Raw genomic sequence first — 18,541 nt, 5'->3', positions numbered from 1 at the left:
GGTATAATTGTTATTACATGAGTAGGCCTACTCTACATTTTTTTGTTCTTTATAACCTGCCGTTTCCTTTTGCACCCACCACAAATTAGTATCGTCTGAGATTGTTTTTTGATTGACAACTGAAGCAAAGAATTACCACTACACCACCTGGTGCTGATAATATTAGAAACCAGCTTCTCATGGTTTGACACACTGTAATATGCTGTATGCCTATGAAGGAGTACTACGTCCCCCTGCTAGTGGGTCAGCAACACAACATGGACAACAAGTGGAGGGATTTTAACATTGGGTTTTATTCAAAACATATTTTAGGTCCACCAGTGGAAATGACACAACAACCCTACAATATACTACATCATAAGGCTGAGGTAGGCCTAATATTTGTCCATGAGGGGTCTCTCAGTTCAGGGATCCAAACAGTAAGACGCTGAAGGGTTGCATTCCAATCATCTAAATTGGACTCCTCTCCCCTATCCTGTCTTGCTAGATCAGCACAGTTCCAGAAGGAGAAACGAATAGGGAAAGAAACTTTAAACTATTAAGACATCGGCCCAGGTCATTGAAAGTCTACTCCCTACTTTCTCCCCCTGAAGTATCTCTGGTCCCAGATCTGGTTGGTCAGATGGTGGAGGTAAAATACTCCGCTTGTTCAAAAGGATCAGCCAGAGTAAAGCACTGCCCTACATACATACATACATACATACATACATACATACATACATACATACATACATACATACATACATACATACATACATACATACATACATACATACATACATACATACATACATACATACATACATACATACATACATACATACATACATACATACATACATACATACATACATACATACATACATACATACATATGATACAAAGATTACTAGCTCAGGTCAAAGGTCGACCCTTGAGGACAAGCAGGTCATGGTGGATCCAGAGAAGGCTCCCAGCGCAGCCTCACATGCGTGTCTTCTTGTAGATGGCGACATACTCCTGGACGTCTTCAGGGGAGCCCAGGACCACAGGAACTCGCTGGTGGATGTTCTCTGGCTTGATGTCCAGGACGTTCATCTCCCCCGTGGTGGCCATGCCTCCAGCCTGCTCGATGATGAAAGACATGGGGTTGCACTCATACAGTAGCCTCAGCTACACCGGATGGAGTGAAAGAGAGACGATGGTTAGTCACTTCAATATATATATCGAGAAATGGGTCTAGTTCATTCTACCTTCTATCATTGATTGTTTGAGCACAGCCAGCACTCTACTTCTAGTTACTTGTATGTAACATATATCTACTTTGAAGAAAAACATATATATAACCTTTATATGACCTGAAGAGCTCTGTCTCACTCACCTTGCCCCTGGGGCTCTTGACATTGGCAGGGTATAAGAAGATTCCTCCGTACACCAAGGTCCTGTGCACATCAGCCACCATGGAGCCAACATAACGCCCACCATAGGGGGCACTCCCATCCTGGAAACAAAAAGCAATGTATCCAGTGCGACTTACAATAGGTGCATTTACAAGTAAGACAACCACGAGGCATATTTCATTAACTGCATTGGTCACTTCATAGTACCTAAAGAGTGAGTTAGTGGTGCAGAATTATAGTTTAAGCCATTTCAGGTGTATAGTTAGTAAATTACCTCTGGATATTTCTTCTTCTTCAGGTATTCTGTGATGTCTGGGTAGAAGTGCTGAGCATAGCCTTCGTTCAGACTGTAGATCTTCCCCCTCTTCTTGATCTTCACGTCCTTATCTGTCAGGATAAACTCCCCGATAGACTAAAAACATACAGAACAGGGACCTGACTTCCTTGACTTTTTTCCACTACATGTGACTGTCTTTACTTCTGGAAGTTTCTTTGCACAAAGGCTTTGTTTACCATCCAGCATTAACTTATTTTTTGTTTTATAGTAATTAATCGGAAGATCAACGAGCACCTCATGGATGAACTATAAATCAATGAAGGGCACCTCTCATGTGTCTCTTCATCGACTATTTGATTTAGACGTGTTTACATGTTCCTTTACTGGTGTTTCTTATTTGTTATATATTCCATTTGATATAGTTTTACTGTAGTGTGTTGCTATTTCAAAAATGCACTTTTACATTTTTTAAGTTCAATTTGGATTTTACAGGGTTGAGCATGAAGCAGTTCACCTCTAGGTTTGATTTGATTTGAAACTTACAGGGTCGAGCATGAAGCAGTTGACCCCTTGACCTGTGGAGAGCACCATCATGGTGGCGCTGCCGTAGAGGGCATAACCGGCAGCAACAATGTGACGTCCAGACTGCAGCGCGTCCTTCTCATTGGGCTCATCATCTGTTGTCTGGGAGACAAACACGTGGATAGTTGTTACCAAACATAACAGAAGAACAGTCAAACAGTAACTAACTACAGTAGAAACTGGCACACTAATCTGACATACTGAAACAAAGTGTCTAAGAACGAAACAAATGTGGAACTGTTACGGAATGTCCGAGACAAAATATAGAATGCCTTCTAAAAGTATTCAGACCCCTTTACTTTTTCCACATTTTGTAACGTTGCAGCCTTATTCTGAATGGATAAATTTGTAAAAAAATCCTCAGCAATCTACAAAGAATACCCCATAATGACAAAGTGAAAACAGGTTTTTAGACATTTTTGCAAACTTTGATTCCACCTGTGGAAAATTCAATTGTTTGGACATGATTTGGAAAGGTACACACGTCTTTATAAAAGGTCCCACGGTTGACAGTGCATGTCAGAGCAAAAACCAAGCCATGAGGTCGAAGGAATTGTCCGTAAAGCTCAGAGACAGGATTGTGTGGAGGTACAGATCTGCTGAAGGGTACCGAAAACATTCTGCAGCATTGAAGGTCCCCAAGAACTCAGTGGCCTCCATCATTCTTTCACGGACGAAGTTTGGAACCACCAAGACTCTTCCTAGAGCTGGCCGCCCGGCCAAATTGAGGAATCGGGGGAGAAGGGCCTTGGTCAGGGAGGTCACCAAGAACCCGATGGTCACTCTGACAGGGCTCTAGAGTTCCTCTGTGGAGATGGACAACCATCTCTGCAGCACTCCACCAACCATGCCTTTATGGTAGGAGTGGCCAGACAGAAGCTGTTCCTCAGTAAAAAGACACATGACAGCCTGCTTGGAGTTTGCCAAAAGGCACCTAAAGAATCTCAGACCATGACAAACAAGATTCTCTGGTCTGATGAAATCAAGATTGAGCTCTTTGGCCTGAATGCCAAGGGTCACATCTGGATGAAACCATGCACCATCCCTACGGTGAAGTATGGTTGTGGCAGCATCATGCTGTGAGGATGTTTTTCAGTGGCAGGGACTGGGAGACTAGTCAGGATCGAGGAAAAGATGAATGGAGCAAAGTACGAAGGTTCACCTTCCAACACAACAACGTCCCTAAGCACACAGCCAAGACAATGCAGGAGTGGCTTCAGGACAAGTTTCTGAATGTCCTTGAGTGGTCCAGCCAGAGCCGGATCTAACATCTCTGGAGAGACCTGAAAATAGCTGTGCAGCAAAGCTCCCCATCCAACCTGACAGAGCTTGAGATGATCTGCAGAGAAGAATGGGAGACACTCTCCAAACACAGGTGTGCCAAGCTTGTAGCATCATACCTAAGAAGACTCAAAGCTTTAATCACTGCCAATGTGCTTCAACAAAGTACTGAATACATATTAAATGTAATATTTCAGTTGTTTTTTGTATAAATTGGCAAACATTTCTAAAAACCTGTCTTTGCTTTGTCATTATGGGGTAGTGTGTGTAGATTTCCGAGGGAAAATAAACAATTTAAATCAATTTTAGGAAGCCCTGAAGCCCAAGGCAATCTTTTTTTTTAAAAAAAAAATGTGCCTCTTGGAATTCTTGTTTGAACACAAGTCGTTCAAAGGAGAGTAATTGTTATTTTGTCTAATTAGGCCTCATTTGTTCTACAGATCATCAGACCGTGTAATGGTTGCTGCAGCCATTCATTCACCGATTACATCCATTGATAGGATTGTTCATTGACAGTTCTTTGATAGAAACAGCCCTATTTTAGGCTGTTTCTGAGTGCCATAGCATGTAAAGTGGGGCTTTATAAAAAATACATTATCGAAGCATTCATACAAAATGTTGTCAGTATTGCAAACATAAACACGACAGAGACAGGCAGTCTATCGATTTCATGTTCTTCTTAGCTGTTGAGTTATATGCAGCTATTTCCTCTCGCCACAATATCAGCATATATGTATCAGGCAATGCAAAATTAACTTGCCTATTGTCAGACTCCTTTTACCGGCCTATTGTCAGACTCCTTTTACCGGCCTATTGTCAGACTCCTTTTACCGGCCTATTGTCAGACTCCTTTTACCGGCCTATTGTCAGACTCCTTTTACCGGCCTATTGTCAGACTCCTTTTACCGGCCTATTGTCAGACTCCTTTTACCGGCCTATTGTCAGACTCCTTTTACCGGCCTATTGTCAGACTCCTTTTACCGGCCTATTGTCAGACTCCTTTTACCGGCCTATTGTCAGACTCCTTTTACCGGCCTATTGTCAGACTCCTTTTACCGGCCTATTGTCAGACTCCTTTTACCGGCCTATTGTCAGACTCCTTTTACCGGCCTATTGTCAGACTCCTTTTACCGGTCTATTGTCAGACTCCTTTTACCGGTCTATTGTCAGACTCCTTTTACCGGTCTATTGTCAGACTCCTTTTACCGGCCTATTGTCAGACTCCTTTTACCGGCCTATTGTCAGACTCCTTTTACCGGCCTATTGTCAGACTCCTTTTACCGGTCTGGATACATGAACATTCGGCTGCCCAGAGGTGGAATGCAGCAAGACACAGACATGCAGTCCAATTAGTGATTGAATGTTATTTTTTCATCTTAATTACAAACATTGGCTAAGCTGCACAAAAGACAGACAGGCAGTCAAGTAGTGTTATTTTACCAGGCAGTCAAGTAGTGTTATTTTACCAGGCAGTCAAGTAGTGTTATTTTACCAGGCAGTCAAGTAGTGTTATTTTACCAGGCAGTCAAGTAGTGTTATTTTACCAGGAACTAAGATATGGCAGCAACGACAAAGACTGGCCTACATCATCACACAAAATATTCTTATGTGATAGCATGAGGTTGTAAGAAACATAACAAAATCTGAAAGGTGAGTCTCCCAGTGTCTGTTACAAAGCAGAACCAGGTTTTCCTCTAGGATTTTGCATTGAGCTTATTCCACAGTTCTTTTATTATTATTAAAATTTACAAAATGTACACAATAAACCCCCCGATGACAAATCCTTCAGATGCAGCCACCACCATGCTTGAAAATATGAAGAGTGGTACTCAGTGATAATGTCATGTTTGCCCCAAACCTAATGCTTTGTATTCTGGATAAAATTAATTTCTTAGCCACATTTTTTAACAATAATTTATCTAGCTGCACTGTCCATTTTACAGTAGCTAATACAGTGAAATAACTTCACCACGCTCAAAGAGATATTTAATGTTTGCTTTGTCTCCATTTATTTTTTCTCATCTACCAATAGGTGCCCTTGTTTGTGAGGCATTGGAAAACCTCTGGTCTTTGTTGTTGAATCTGTGTTTGAAATTCACTTCTCGACTGAGGGACCTTATAGGTAATTGTATGTGTGGGGTACAGTGATGTGGTAGCATTCAAAAATCATTTTATCACTATTATTGCACACAGAGTGAGTCCATGCAACTTAGTATGTTACTTGCTAAGCACATTTTTACTCCTGAACTTAGAGACTTACCTTAACAAAAGAAATTAAATACTTATTGACAAGACATTTCAGCTTTTAGGGTAGCCTAGTGGTTAGAGCGTTGGCCTAGTAACCGGAAGGTTGCAAGTTCAAACCCCCGAGCTGACAAGGTACACATCTGTCGTTCTGCCCTTGAACAGGCAGTTAACCCACTGCTCCTAGGCAGTCATTGAAAATAAGAATTTATTCATAACTGACTTGCCTAGTTAAATAAAAAGGTAGAAATAAAATAAAAACATTTCAGCTTTTCAATTTTAAGCTGATAAAACAGCACCATCATTACACAGGTGCACCTTGTGCTGGGGACAATAAAAGGCCACTAAAATGTGCAGTTGTATCACACAACACCACAGATGTCTCAAGTTGAGGGAGCGTGCAATTGGCATCCTGACTGCAGGAATGTCCACCAGAGCTGTTGCCAGAGAATTTAACATTAATTTCTCTACCATAAGCCACCTCCAGTGTCATTTTAGAATATTTGGCAGTATGTCCAACCGGCCTCACAACCGCAGACCATGTGTATGGCATTGTGTGGGCGAACAGTTTGCTGATGTCAACATTGTGAACAGAGTGCCCCATGGTGGGTTTATGGTATGGGCAGGCATAAGCAACAGACAACTAACACAATTGTATTTTATCAATGTCAATTTGAATGCACAGAGATACCGTGATGCGATCCTGAGGTCCATTGTCGTGCCATTCATCTGCCACCATCACCATGTCTCAGCATGATAATGCACTGCCCCATGTCACAAGGATCTGTACACAATTCCTGGAAGCTGAAACATGACCCAGTTCTTCCATGGCCTGCATACGAATCAAGCAGTGGCTGTCACCCATTGAGCACGCTTGGGATGCTCTGCATCAACAGTATGTTCCAGTTCCCACCAATGTCGCACAGCCATTGAAGAGGAGTGGGACAGCATGGCACAATCAACAACCTGATTAACTCTATGCAAAGGAGATCTGTTGCGCTGCATGAGGCAAATGGTGGTCACACCAGAGACGGACTGGTTTTCGGATCTGTGACCAGATGCATATCTGTTTTTCCAGTCATGTAAAAATCAATAGATCAGGGCCGAATGAATTTATTTCAATTGACTGTTTTTCTTATATGAACTGTAACTTAGTAAAATCGTTGAAATTGTTGCGTTTATATTCTACTTTCTAACATCAGGAGAAGTCACTTTTTTTGAAGGACTTCAAATTTATTAACAGATGTTTTTGGTAAGCAATATATAGACTACTGTAAAATGTATTTTAATAGAAACAAATTGAATTATGGACTAAATAATAATAAAAAGGCTAGTATCAGCTTCTTTTCATAAATAAAAGGGAATAATCTCAAACTGCAGCGGTCAAGTGATTTGTTCACAGAAGCAGGTACCAACAAGTTTCACATGTGTATTGTGCATTTCCCACGTTCTCCAGAAATTCACTATACTGTTTACAGAAATATATAACTAATACATGAGCAAATCAGAATGACTATCAAGTCACCAAAAGTACAAACATGTTGTATGCATGGAAAGGGTACACCCTGGTGGTGGTCGTAATGTAATCCATTTAACATGACATTACCTTGAACGCATCCATTAATGTAACTAACTTTCACTCCTTTCCAATGGGCACAATATTGATGTTTACCTCACCTGTATGCTTGTTATTTCCGCAATTTTCGCAGTGAAGTACTACCCAAACCAGACAAACCAGACAGACGTATCTGGTTTCAAGTGGCCAAGTCACGTCATGTGATCTAGTGGACGAACTCGAAATCAGACAAGATCATATTACATCCGTGAAAAGGTTACGACTTCAGCTTTCTCCTCATATGTATGTATATCATTCCTGTAAGACAAAAAATGTAGTCATGGAACGTTGCACAAGCCCTGCGCTTTTAAAATGGCTGTGTTCCTATGGGATTTTAACCATGTTTAGAGCGCCACCATTACGTAAAAGATATGCCCCCCAAAATTCCCTACAACAAAAAAAAACATTATTTTTGGAATGGCAATTGGTGACATGAGTTATTCCAAGAAGGAAAGAAAGGAAGGCTCCCAACCACTTGTGTATCACAGTTATTTTCTCATTTTGTTCTTTTGTAGCTTTGGCAACTATGTGTTTTGTATCCCTGCAGGCTTTTACAGACGCTCCTCTCCCTGCAGGCTTTTACAGACGCTCCTCTCCCTGCAGGCTTTTACAGACGCTCCTCTCCCTGCAGGCTTTTACAGACGCTCCTCTCCCTGCAGGCTTTTACAGACGCTCCTCTCCCTGCAGGCTTTTACAGACGCTCCTCTCCCTGCAGGCTTTACAGACGCTCCCCACCCCTTGGCTGCAACCCCTTCTAATTTAGTGAACCCTGCCTGCACAACCCATGTCGAATTATTGTTCTTCAGCAGCGTTTGGAACTGCTGGTCTGTGGTCAAGAACCCAGAGTTCATCTCAGCCTATACTGCCCTTAAGTCCCTCGACTTTTTGGCTCTGACGTTGACATGGATCACCCCAAAGAACACTGCTACTCCAGCTGCTCTCTTCACCGGACTGTTCTCTCTCATAGTCTGAGAGCATCGGTTCATTGCCGTGGTGGCACAGTGCTGCTGATTTCTCCTAAATGGAGATTCTCTTGACTCCCTCACCTGTCCTTCTCCTTATTTGAATTCCATGCGGTTACTGTCACTTGACAACAATGTTATGCTTGAGTGGACATCTATTGCCCACCAGGTTCCCTTGGAGAGTTCAATAAGCTTCACACCTTGATAAGCTACTTTCCTGACGTTGGCTCAGCGCCCTTTGTACTGTGCAACTTCAACCTCCCGACGTCTGCTTTCGATTAATTTCTTTCCCTCCTTGCCCTCCTTTTGACCTCATCCTTTCCACTCACAAGGCAGGCAATACGCTTGACCTCATCTTTACTTGAGGTTGTTCGCCTACTAATCTCATCCGCCATCACAATCTTCTCTTATCATCTCTCCGTTTTGCTAAATCCCTCCCTTCTGGTTCTACCTCGTCAAGCCTACCATCCTCCCTTTCCACAGCCTATAACTCGCACTTCCCCCTTTCCTCCGTGCAACCTTAAAAGAACAGGGCTGCAGTCAGCTGAGGAAAACTAAACTAAACTTCCAGGAGACCTATCTGCTGCTAAAGCCACTTTCTAAATTTCAAACTTCTGCCTCTAACCCTAGGAAACTCTTCACCTTCGCCTCCCTCCTTAATCCTACACCCCCCCCCGCCAACATCAACCTTCTTTTCATCCGCTCTTTATTCACTCAGCCTACTGAAATCAACTGGTCCCACTCATACATAACTACCCCACGCCTTGACCTTTTTCTCCTCCCATCTCACGCCAGAAGAAATCTTACGACTAGTGAGGTCCGGTTGCCCGACAACCTGCACGCTCGACCCCAACCCCTCCTTCAGACCATCTCTGGAGACCTTCCATTCCGCACGTCACTCATCAACTCATCCCTGACCACTGGCTGCATTCCCTGTGACTTCAAAATGGCCTGAGTCACTCCCCTCCTCAAGAAACAAACACTCAACCCCTCCGATGTCAAACCCCCACACAAAAAAATAATTGTGAACTAACACTTGACTCTTTTCCCTCTTTCTAGCTCTGACTTCGCAGAGTTCCTTCATTGAGATGAATGCACTAAGTAACTCTGGATAAGAGCGTCTGATAAATGACTCCAATGTAAATGCATTTCTGATATTTTAGCTTAATTACATTTATATTATGGTGATTCTATTCCAAGGAAAACCCAAAAACATTTGGCAGTAGCCTATGTAGTGCCTACCTAAAACATTTGTTTATATATTTTAAGTCCTTCCAAATAGAAACTACATATCCTAATGTTATAAAGTAGAGTATACCGTGTCTTTAGGCCTCGACTTTTTCCAGATTTAAAATTCCAGCCTTATTGGAAAATAATAAAATGTATTAACTCTGCAATCTACCTCATAATGACAAAGCAACATTTTTTTTATAAAAACTGAAATACCTTTATTTATATAAATATTCAGACCCTTTGCTATGAGACAAAAAGAAAGCTCAGGTACATCCTGTTTACATTGATCATCCTTGAGATGTTTCTACAACTTGGAGTCCACCTGTGGTAAATTCAATTGATTGGACATGATTTGAAAAAGGCACACACACACACACATCTATATAAAAAAGGTCCCACAGTTGACAGTGCATGTAAGAGCAAAAACCAAGCCATGAGGTCAAAGGAATTGTCCGTCATTCTTAAATGGAAGAGGTTTGGAACCACCAAGACTCTTCCTAGAGCTTGAGCAATCGGGGGAGAAGGGCCTTGGTCAGAGAGGTGACCAAGAACCCGCTGGTCACTAACAGAGCTCTAGAGTTCCTCTGTGGAGATGGGGGAACCTTCCAGAAGGACAACCATCTGAGGCACTCCACCAATCAGGCCTTTATGGTAGAGTGGCCAGACGGAAGCCACTCCGTAAAAAAAAAAAAAAAAAAAAAGAAAAAAAAAAAAGTACATGACAGCCCGCTTGGAGTTTGCCAAAAGGCACCTAAAAGACTATCAGACAATTAGAAACAAGATTCTCTGGTCTGATGAAACCGAAATTGAACGCGACTGAATGCCAAGCATCACATCTGGAGGAAACCTGGCACCATCCCTAAGGTGAAGCATGGTGGTGGCAGAATCAAGCTGTGGGGTTGTTTTTCAGCGGCAGGGACTGGGTGAATAGTCAGGATCGAGGCAAAGATGAACGGAGCAAAGTACAGAGAGATCCTTGATGAAAACTTGCTCCAGAGTGCTCAGGATCTCAGACTGGGCCGAAGGTTCACCTTCCAACAGGATAACGACCCTAAGCACACCGCCAAGACAACAAGCTTAAGAGGATCTGCAGAGAAGAATGGGAGAAGCTCCCCAAATACATGTGTACCAAGCTTGTAGCGTCATACCCAAGACACATTGCTGTAATGGCTGCCAAAGGTGCTTCAAAGTACGGAGTAAAGGGTCTGACTACTTAAGTTTTATTTTTTGTAAATTAGCAAACATTTCTAAAAACCTGTTTTGCTTTGTCATTGTGTAGATTGAGGAAAATAAATGCAAGACATTTTAGAATAAGGCCGTAAAGTAACAAAATGTGGAAAAGGTTAAGGGGTCTGAGTTACCTTCTGAAGGCACTGTAAACCAGTGGTGGAAAAAGTACCCAATTGTCATACTTGAGTAAAAGAAACGATACATTAATAGAAAATGACTCAAGTAGAAGTGAAAGTCACCCAGCAAAATTCTACTTGAGTAAAAGTCTAAGCATTTGGTTTTAAATATACTTAAGTATCGAAAGTAAAAGTATAAATTTCAAATTCCTTATATTAAGCAAACCAGACAGCAATAATTTTCTTGTATTTATTTATGGATAGCCAGGGGCATGCTCCAACACACCATTTACAAACGAAGCATGTCTTTAGTGAGTTCGCCAGATCAGATGCAGTAGGGATGTTCCCTTGATAAGTGTGTGAATTAGACAATTTTGCCGTCCTGCTAAGCATTCAAGATGTAACGAGTAAATATAAATAGGAAAGTAAAGTACAGATACCCCCAAAAACAACTTTAAAGTATTTTTTTACTTAAGTACTTTACACCACTGCTGTAAACTAGATATAGGCTACTTTGGATAGGGTCCCAGTAAGAGGTGATAAAGAAGAGTGATAAAGGAATCAAAAAAAGCTCGGCAGAACACACCCAGACCTTGTGGCTGAGCAGTACCAGAGCAAAATTGAAGCAGGAGAGGGATCTGCTCGAATTACGCTCTGCTCCTCACTTAAAAGTTATGGCTATCAGAAGCAGCCCTGCTTTAGGTTATCAAAGAACAGTCAATGAATAATCATGGAATCAGTGATGCGTTGTGAAATCTGTTGAGAATGTATTATGTGTTTAAAGTTGTATAAATACAAATGAACGGTCTGACAAGCTGCGTAACAAGTTATGCTTAGAGAAAAGACCAAATAAATCAAATCAAAAGTTTGTATTCTGCGCACGTGACAACAAACTTACAGTGAAATGCTTACTTACAGGCTCTAACCAACAGTTCAAAAAAGGTATTATGTGAACAATAGGTAAGTAAAGAAATAACAGTTAAAAAGACAGTGAAAAATAAACAATAGCGAGGCTATAACAGTAGCGAGGCTGCATACAGACACCGGTAAGTCGGGCTGATTGAGGTAGTACGTACATGTAGATATGTAGTGCCTTGCGTTTGGAGGCCGAGCAATTGCCGTTCCAGGCAGTGATGCAACCAGTCAGGATGCTTTCGATGTTTCAGCTGTACAATCTTTTGAAGATTTGAGGACCCATTCCAAAATCTTTTCATTTCCCTGAGGGGGAATAGGCTTTGTCGTGCCCTCTTCACGACTGTCTTGGTGTGTTTGGACCATTCTAGTTTGTTGGTGATGTGGACACCAAGGAACTTGAAGTTCTAAACCTGCTCCACTATTCCCCCTCTGGTTACACATTAACCTCACTAGTGTACGCTAGCGTCCCACCTGGCCAACATCCAGTGAAATTGCAGAGCGCCAAATTCAAAAACAGAAATGCTCATGATAAAAATTCATAAATCATACAAGTGTTATACATCGGTTTAAAGATTAACTTCTTGTTAATCCAACCATGGTGTCATATTTCAAAAAGGCTTTATAATGCGAGTCAAATGCAGACCTAACAATTTCACAACTACTACCTTATACAACAACAAGTGTAAAGTGATGAAGAATATGTACATAAGGATATATGAATGAGTGATGGTACAGAACGGCATAGGCGAGAAGCAGTAGATGGTATAGAGTACAGTATATACATATGAGATGAGTAATGTAGGGTATATAAACATAAAGTGGCATAGTTTAAAGTGGCTAGTGATACATGTATTACATCAATTTCAATTATTAAAGTGGCAGATAAAACTCAATGTTAGTGGTGGCTGTTTAACCTCTTGCTCCTACCTGGCACGCAGGCGTCTCATCTAGAGCTTTCAAATGCAAAATGCTAATATTATTACATTTACATTTTACATTTAAGTCATTTAGCAGACTATTAGTTAAAACTCAAAACGGTCATTAAAATACACATGCAGGGTATTGAATTAAAGCTACACTCATTGTGAATCCAGGCAACAAGTCAGATTTTTAAAATGCTTTTCGCGAAAGCATGAGAAACTATTATCTGATAGCATGTAACACCCCAAAAGACCCGCAAATTAGCATGTCCAACACAAACCGCACAAATAAAATATAAAACATTCATTTATCTTCTTTGTTGGCAAAGATGTCCCATAATCACTTATTGGGTCTTTTTTCGATTAAATCGGTCCATATATAGTCTAGATCATGACTGTGTGATAAACGGAAAAAAAATAGTGTTTCATAACGAACGTCATTTTTTAAAATTCAAAAAGTTAAACCACAAAACACTTTGAAATACTTTTGTAATGCAACTTTAGGTATTAGTACATGTTAATAAGCGATAAAATTAATCAGGAGGCAATGTAAATTCTATAGCTGTCCGTCTCGAAAAGATGTCTGAAGAGAGCTCGACCAAAACATTCAATCAAATGACAAGACTCTAGATGTAGGCACTGAAACCTCGGTCTCATGTAATTCGGTTCACTGAACAATTCCTGGAAGATGGATATTTATTTCCATTTTCAGTGAAAACTTTTCGATGAAACACACGTTCTGTTATAGTCACAGCAGACAAATCATTACAAACAGTTACCAGCCACGTAGAGGACATGTCAGAAATAGCGATAAAATGTATCACTTACCTTTGATGATCTTCATATGATTGCACTCACACGACTCCCATTTACTCAATAAATGTTTGTTTTGTTCAATAAAGTCCCTGTTTATATCCCAAAACCTCTTTTGTTAGAGCGTTTTGTTCAGTAATCCACAGGCTCAAACAGTCACAACAGGCAGACAAAATCCAAATAGTATCCGTAAAGTTCGTAGAAACATGTCCAACGATGTTTATAATCAATCCTCAGGTTGTTTTTAGCTTAATCGATAATATTTCAACCGGACAATAACGTTGTCAATATAAAAAGGTAAACAAGAAAGGCGCACTCTGTCGCGCGCATTAAAAACCTCTGGGACACTGTAGGGTCCACTCATTCAGAATACAAGCCTGAAACAATTCTTAAAGAATGTTGACATCTAGTTGAAGCAATAGGAAGTGCAATTTGAGTCCTAAGTCAATGGATATTGTAATGGCATTCAATAGAATAACTACAAACATTTAAAAAATCCCACTTCCTGGATAGATTCTTCCCAGGTTTTCACCAAATCAGTTCTGTTATACTGACAGACATTATGTTAACAGTTTTGGAAACTATAGACTAACTTCTATCCAAATCTACCATTTATATGCATATCCTAGCTTCTGGGCCTGAGTAGCAGGTAGTTTACTTTGGGCAAGCTTTTCATCCAGAGGTGAAAATAGTGCCCCTAGCCTAGTAAAGTTAAACATGTTGATGGAAATTAGGTAGAACTGATTTTAAGTTTCCCTGCATTAAAGTCTCTGGCCACTAGGAGCGCCACCTCTGGGTGAGTGGTTTCCTGTTTGCTTATTTCCTTATACAGCTGAGTCATTCAAACGAGATCACCTGTTCAAACAACTTAGTAACTTGTTTGAACAACAATATTTAATTTGAACAACTTAGTACATTTTTTTTGCCTTGGGCCTAAGGGCTTCGTAGAGGAATAATAACAAAAGAGTCACCAACCTTTCTGTAGATGGCAAAAATGGTTCCAATTGATACAAGACAGTCAATGTTTGACGAGCCATCCAGTGGGTCGAAGCACACAATATATTTTCCCTGTGAAACAAGAGGATGTTGTCACATTGATGTTGCAAGACATATCTCAACTTCAATCTGGACCACACACAACCCTACCCGTTTCTCTGGCTCCACAATGAGGGCCCTCTCATTCTCCTCTGACACCAGGACACAGGAGGTGAAAGACGACTTGATCATGTTGATGACCAAGTCATTGGACAGAACATCCAGCTTCTTCACCTGGTCACCGGTCACATTGGTGCTCCCAGCAATGCCATAGCTGGAGGGGAGGGAGAGAAGAGGAGAGAGAAAGGAGGAAGGAATAGAGAGATGGGAAGGGGGCAGACATGTGAGTAGTAATATAACCATAGTAGGCCTATTTCTGTCACAATTGGAAGGAGGAAGGGACAAGGGTAAAGTGTTTCTAGGATGGCTCTGTGATAGTGGGCATGCAGTGTCTGGTTCAACTCACAGGGCACAGAGAGTGATACCATCTTTTGGCCTTCATTGACTGTCAGTCATCAAGGAAATTCCTGACAATGGAGGACTATAAAGAAATTCCTAATAAATAGGTAATAGGCCTATACTTCCTCCTAATGAAGACAATAGACATGTCTCAAGAGGAAATGAATGAGTTGGGAGTAGCCTATTGCATTACAATAGCTCTGGCTTGCATTTATGAAAACAACATTGAGTCCAAAGAAAGAATCAGATGGACATTGACCCGAGTCGAAGTTGACAACAGTATTACCCGATTAGCTGGACTGTCAGACTCATGCATAATATCCGACTAGGTAAATATTTGATTTAGTCTCCCTACCCGGCATATGGTTGGTTGGACGGTCCCTGCTATTGATATAATCATTCACTTATTGCCAGTGCTTTGTGATTACCATACAGCAGAGGGGATAAGAATCCACAACTCACATTTTCTGCAGCATCATAATGCGCCAAAAATTATCACTAGCTTGTGACAGATTTTTATGAGAATATTCAAAAATCTCAGATGTTATTTCCATTCAAACAAACTGTTTAAAATGCTGTGCGTGATGACGTAATGCACAAATAACTTTGCCTTTAAATTCCCATGTACCAAAAATAAAAATATAAGTTAAATGAGTGTCCATCACATTTTAAACTCTACTGATGGTTGTCACAAAAACGGTTTAATTAAATAGAAAATGTGTCCAACAGCTCGCTGATACAGTGCAGGTAGGCTACCTACATTATGAGATTATTATAGAGAAGAGCAATATTATTTTTATTTGTAAAACGGCAGCCAAGCACTCACCATCATGCCACCAGAATAAGACCCTCTATTTATTGGAAAGGAGCATCAAGCTCATCCCCTTTTCCATTCACCACCCTGTGAAGTTAAATCAACTGCATGCTTTCCCGAGTTGTCGTGGGAGGACCACAACATATCACGTGACTCCATATTTATTTAGATAGGATGGTTTTATATCAATATCAATATTTGCACATTAAGGAGTTTAGCACTATTTTTGGGTAGCGTACGTGGCAATTCAACCGCAATATGTATTTTATGTACACAACGTCATCACGGACAGCCTTTTATCCGCAACAAGTCAATTTGATGGAAACATCTCTGATGGAAAAAAAAAAAATCCATGTGGCTTTTTAAATATTCTCATGTTAATCGGTCGCCATTTTACATTGTAGTTAAATGACATACACTTTTCTACTTCACCCTGTGAGGACCGAACCAACAACCCTGGGGTTACACGCGCCATGCGCTACCAACTGAGCAACACAGGACCAATTGAATGGACACCCAAGACTTTCACATGCATACACATAAACTTACAGGTTGGCAATCCCAGCTTTTCTGACAGCGGTGGAGATAGCTTTAACGGCTGTGCAGATAGAGTTGAGGAGGGTGGTCAGTTCTCCTGTTCCCTTCGCCTTCCTTCCCTCCTCCTGCACGAATCTCGTGAGGGTAACGACATTAGTATCGAACGCACATCGTTCGGACATGGTGACGAACTGGTTCTTTGAGCTTGTTTGCCGCGCAACCTATTCCTGCTGATTGGGGGACCGGGACAGATGAGTTCCTCAAAGCCTCACCCTAAAGTTAAAATAGAACTAAAGAGTTGAGAGGATGTGCAGGTGTTTGAACTAAACGGTGTGCAGGTGTTTGAACCAATCACAGTTGGCCTTTCTCCGGGAGGGGCGTGGTTGAGCACTGGCTGAGAGGTATAAACAGGTTAGCAAAAATGTTGACCTGGTTCCAAACTGTCCATTTACTCCACCCATTCTCTCCCTAACCCGTTTGGGGGGATTTCACATCTGAAAGGACTGGTAAGCAATATGTTGATGGCTGCACCTGGCCAATGGCCATTCAATATGGTTGCTTTCACCTATCCACATCTGTCATTTGGCATTTGGTTTTCAGATTAGTGAACAATTAAGTAGTAAAGGGATGATGCTGGCTGAAATGGAACGAGACTTGTCAGCACGCTATATAGGCCATCCATTGGATAGGCCTACATGATCCATAAATAGATAAAATGGAGAATGCGGATAGTGTGCAGTTAGATCCATTTTGAATGAGAGAACTAGTTTTAGTGCAAGCCACAAATTACATTTACGTGGGATTATGTACTGTAGGCCTAGCCTACAATACAATGACAGGCTATGAATCCAATACTTGTACAAGTGTTATGAGAGAAACCATTCTGTAGCTGGTTTCAGATGTTCAGTGTCTCTGGTGTCTGGTGGGGTCTTATACCTCATTTAGTGTTGGGAAACCAGTCTGACAAGTGATGAAAGGTACCAGAAATACTCCACAGAAACCAGGTGCAAAATCTGTCATGATGAAATTACATAGAGGTCAGCACATTGGTATAATAGCCTAGATTATCATAAATCATTTATTATTGAAAATATGAATCAATCATTTTCCATACAACTATTTTATGAGCTGCTGGCTATCAGCCCTGTAAGGTAAGCATGCATTCTGTGCATGTTCCTGAGAAAAGCTGAGTCTAAAGTACAGGTCATAGGTCAATCCAATGTGTTCTTTTTGTCACTGCTCCACTTTTTAAAGATGTTTATCCTTGTGTGTCTGAAATGGTACCCTAATTCCTACATAGTGCTTTACTTTTGAGCTGTATGGGCCATGATCAAAAGTAGTGTACTATATAGGGAATAGGTTGCCATTTCAATTCAGACACAAACCCTGTGTGTGAAAAGCAATGATGAAAGCTAATGACTAACACAGTCAGGTAAGATCAGTTTATTCGGGTAGGGTTACATGGTTTTATTACGCAAGTTTGGAAAAAATGTCTGAGAGGGTCTTTCGCAACAAGAATTGGCTCTCAGCAGGTGACGGCTGAGAGCCAATAGCGTGCAAGGATCAAAGACCAGATTCTAGTGGAGTATCTGAACTGTTTTCAAACCTCCTTTGTGTTGATTTTTCTGTTGTTGACAAAGCCTTTCAGAAAAAATATATTCTTGTGTAGTTTTGAGTTTCATGAAAAGGGTTGAACAGCAAGAGCAAGAATGTACGAGCAGGAATGCTGGGGTGAAACTTTTTTTCAATGATAGAAAGTCAATCTATTAAATAAACCTTAAAAATACAATCTTAAAGCCATCTTAAGTGACACATTTGGTGAAGGCCTATCAATATACATTCCCACATTAGGCCACATAATGTCCCTCAGGACTTTGTTATCACTGAAGTTCTATAGCCAAATAACTTGTCATCCATCCCAAACCACCACCTCGCCCCTACCAACTCGCTCGGAGGCATGACCAAAATATGAGGGTGACTATGGAATGAGATTAGATTTGTTTTTAAAATATATTAGCATACCTTATGGATGCCTGTGCCACATGGTCACCGGCAATAATAATACTACTAGGTTAACAGGTCAATATTCTTGTTTCCTCACTGCTCTTTATTCTTTCAGCCACATGAAC

At 41.0% G+C, this 18,541-nt stretch overlaps 1 protein-coding gene across 1 annotated transcript; it reads right to left on the bottom strand.

Moving 5' to 3' along the window:
- Positions 1-269: 269 nt before the first annotated feature.
- On the bottom strand, positions 270-16,770 carry LOC124000479 (fructose-1,6-bisphosphatase 1-like). Its single transcript, XM_046306854.1, has 7 exons — positions 16,425-16,770; positions 14,714-14,876; positions 14,543-14,635; positions 2,200-2,340; positions 1,654-1,791; positions 1,361-1,480; positions 270-1,152 (listed from the first exon to the last, which is right to left on the bottom strand). The coding sequence occupies exons 1-7, from the start codon at positions 16,592-16,594 to the stop codon at positions 964-966; spliced, it is 1,014 nt and encodes a 337-aa protein (XP_046162810.1). The 5' UTR covers positions 16,595-16,770; the 3' UTR covers positions 270-963.
- Between the last annotated feature and the right edge of the window lie 1,771 nt (positions 16,771-18,541).

Source organism: Oncorhynchus gorbuscha, linkage group LG16 (assembly GCF_021184085.1).
Source record: "Oncorhynchus gorbuscha isolate QuinsamMale2020 ecotype Even-year linkage group LG16, OgorEven_v1.0, whole genome shotgun sequence".
Taxonomy (NCBI): domain Eukaryota; kingdom Metazoa; phylum Chordata; class Actinopteri; order Salmoniformes; family Salmonidae; genus Oncorhynchus; species Oncorhynchus gorbuscha.
This window is presented reverse-complemented; position numbering and strand designations above follow the sequence as displayed.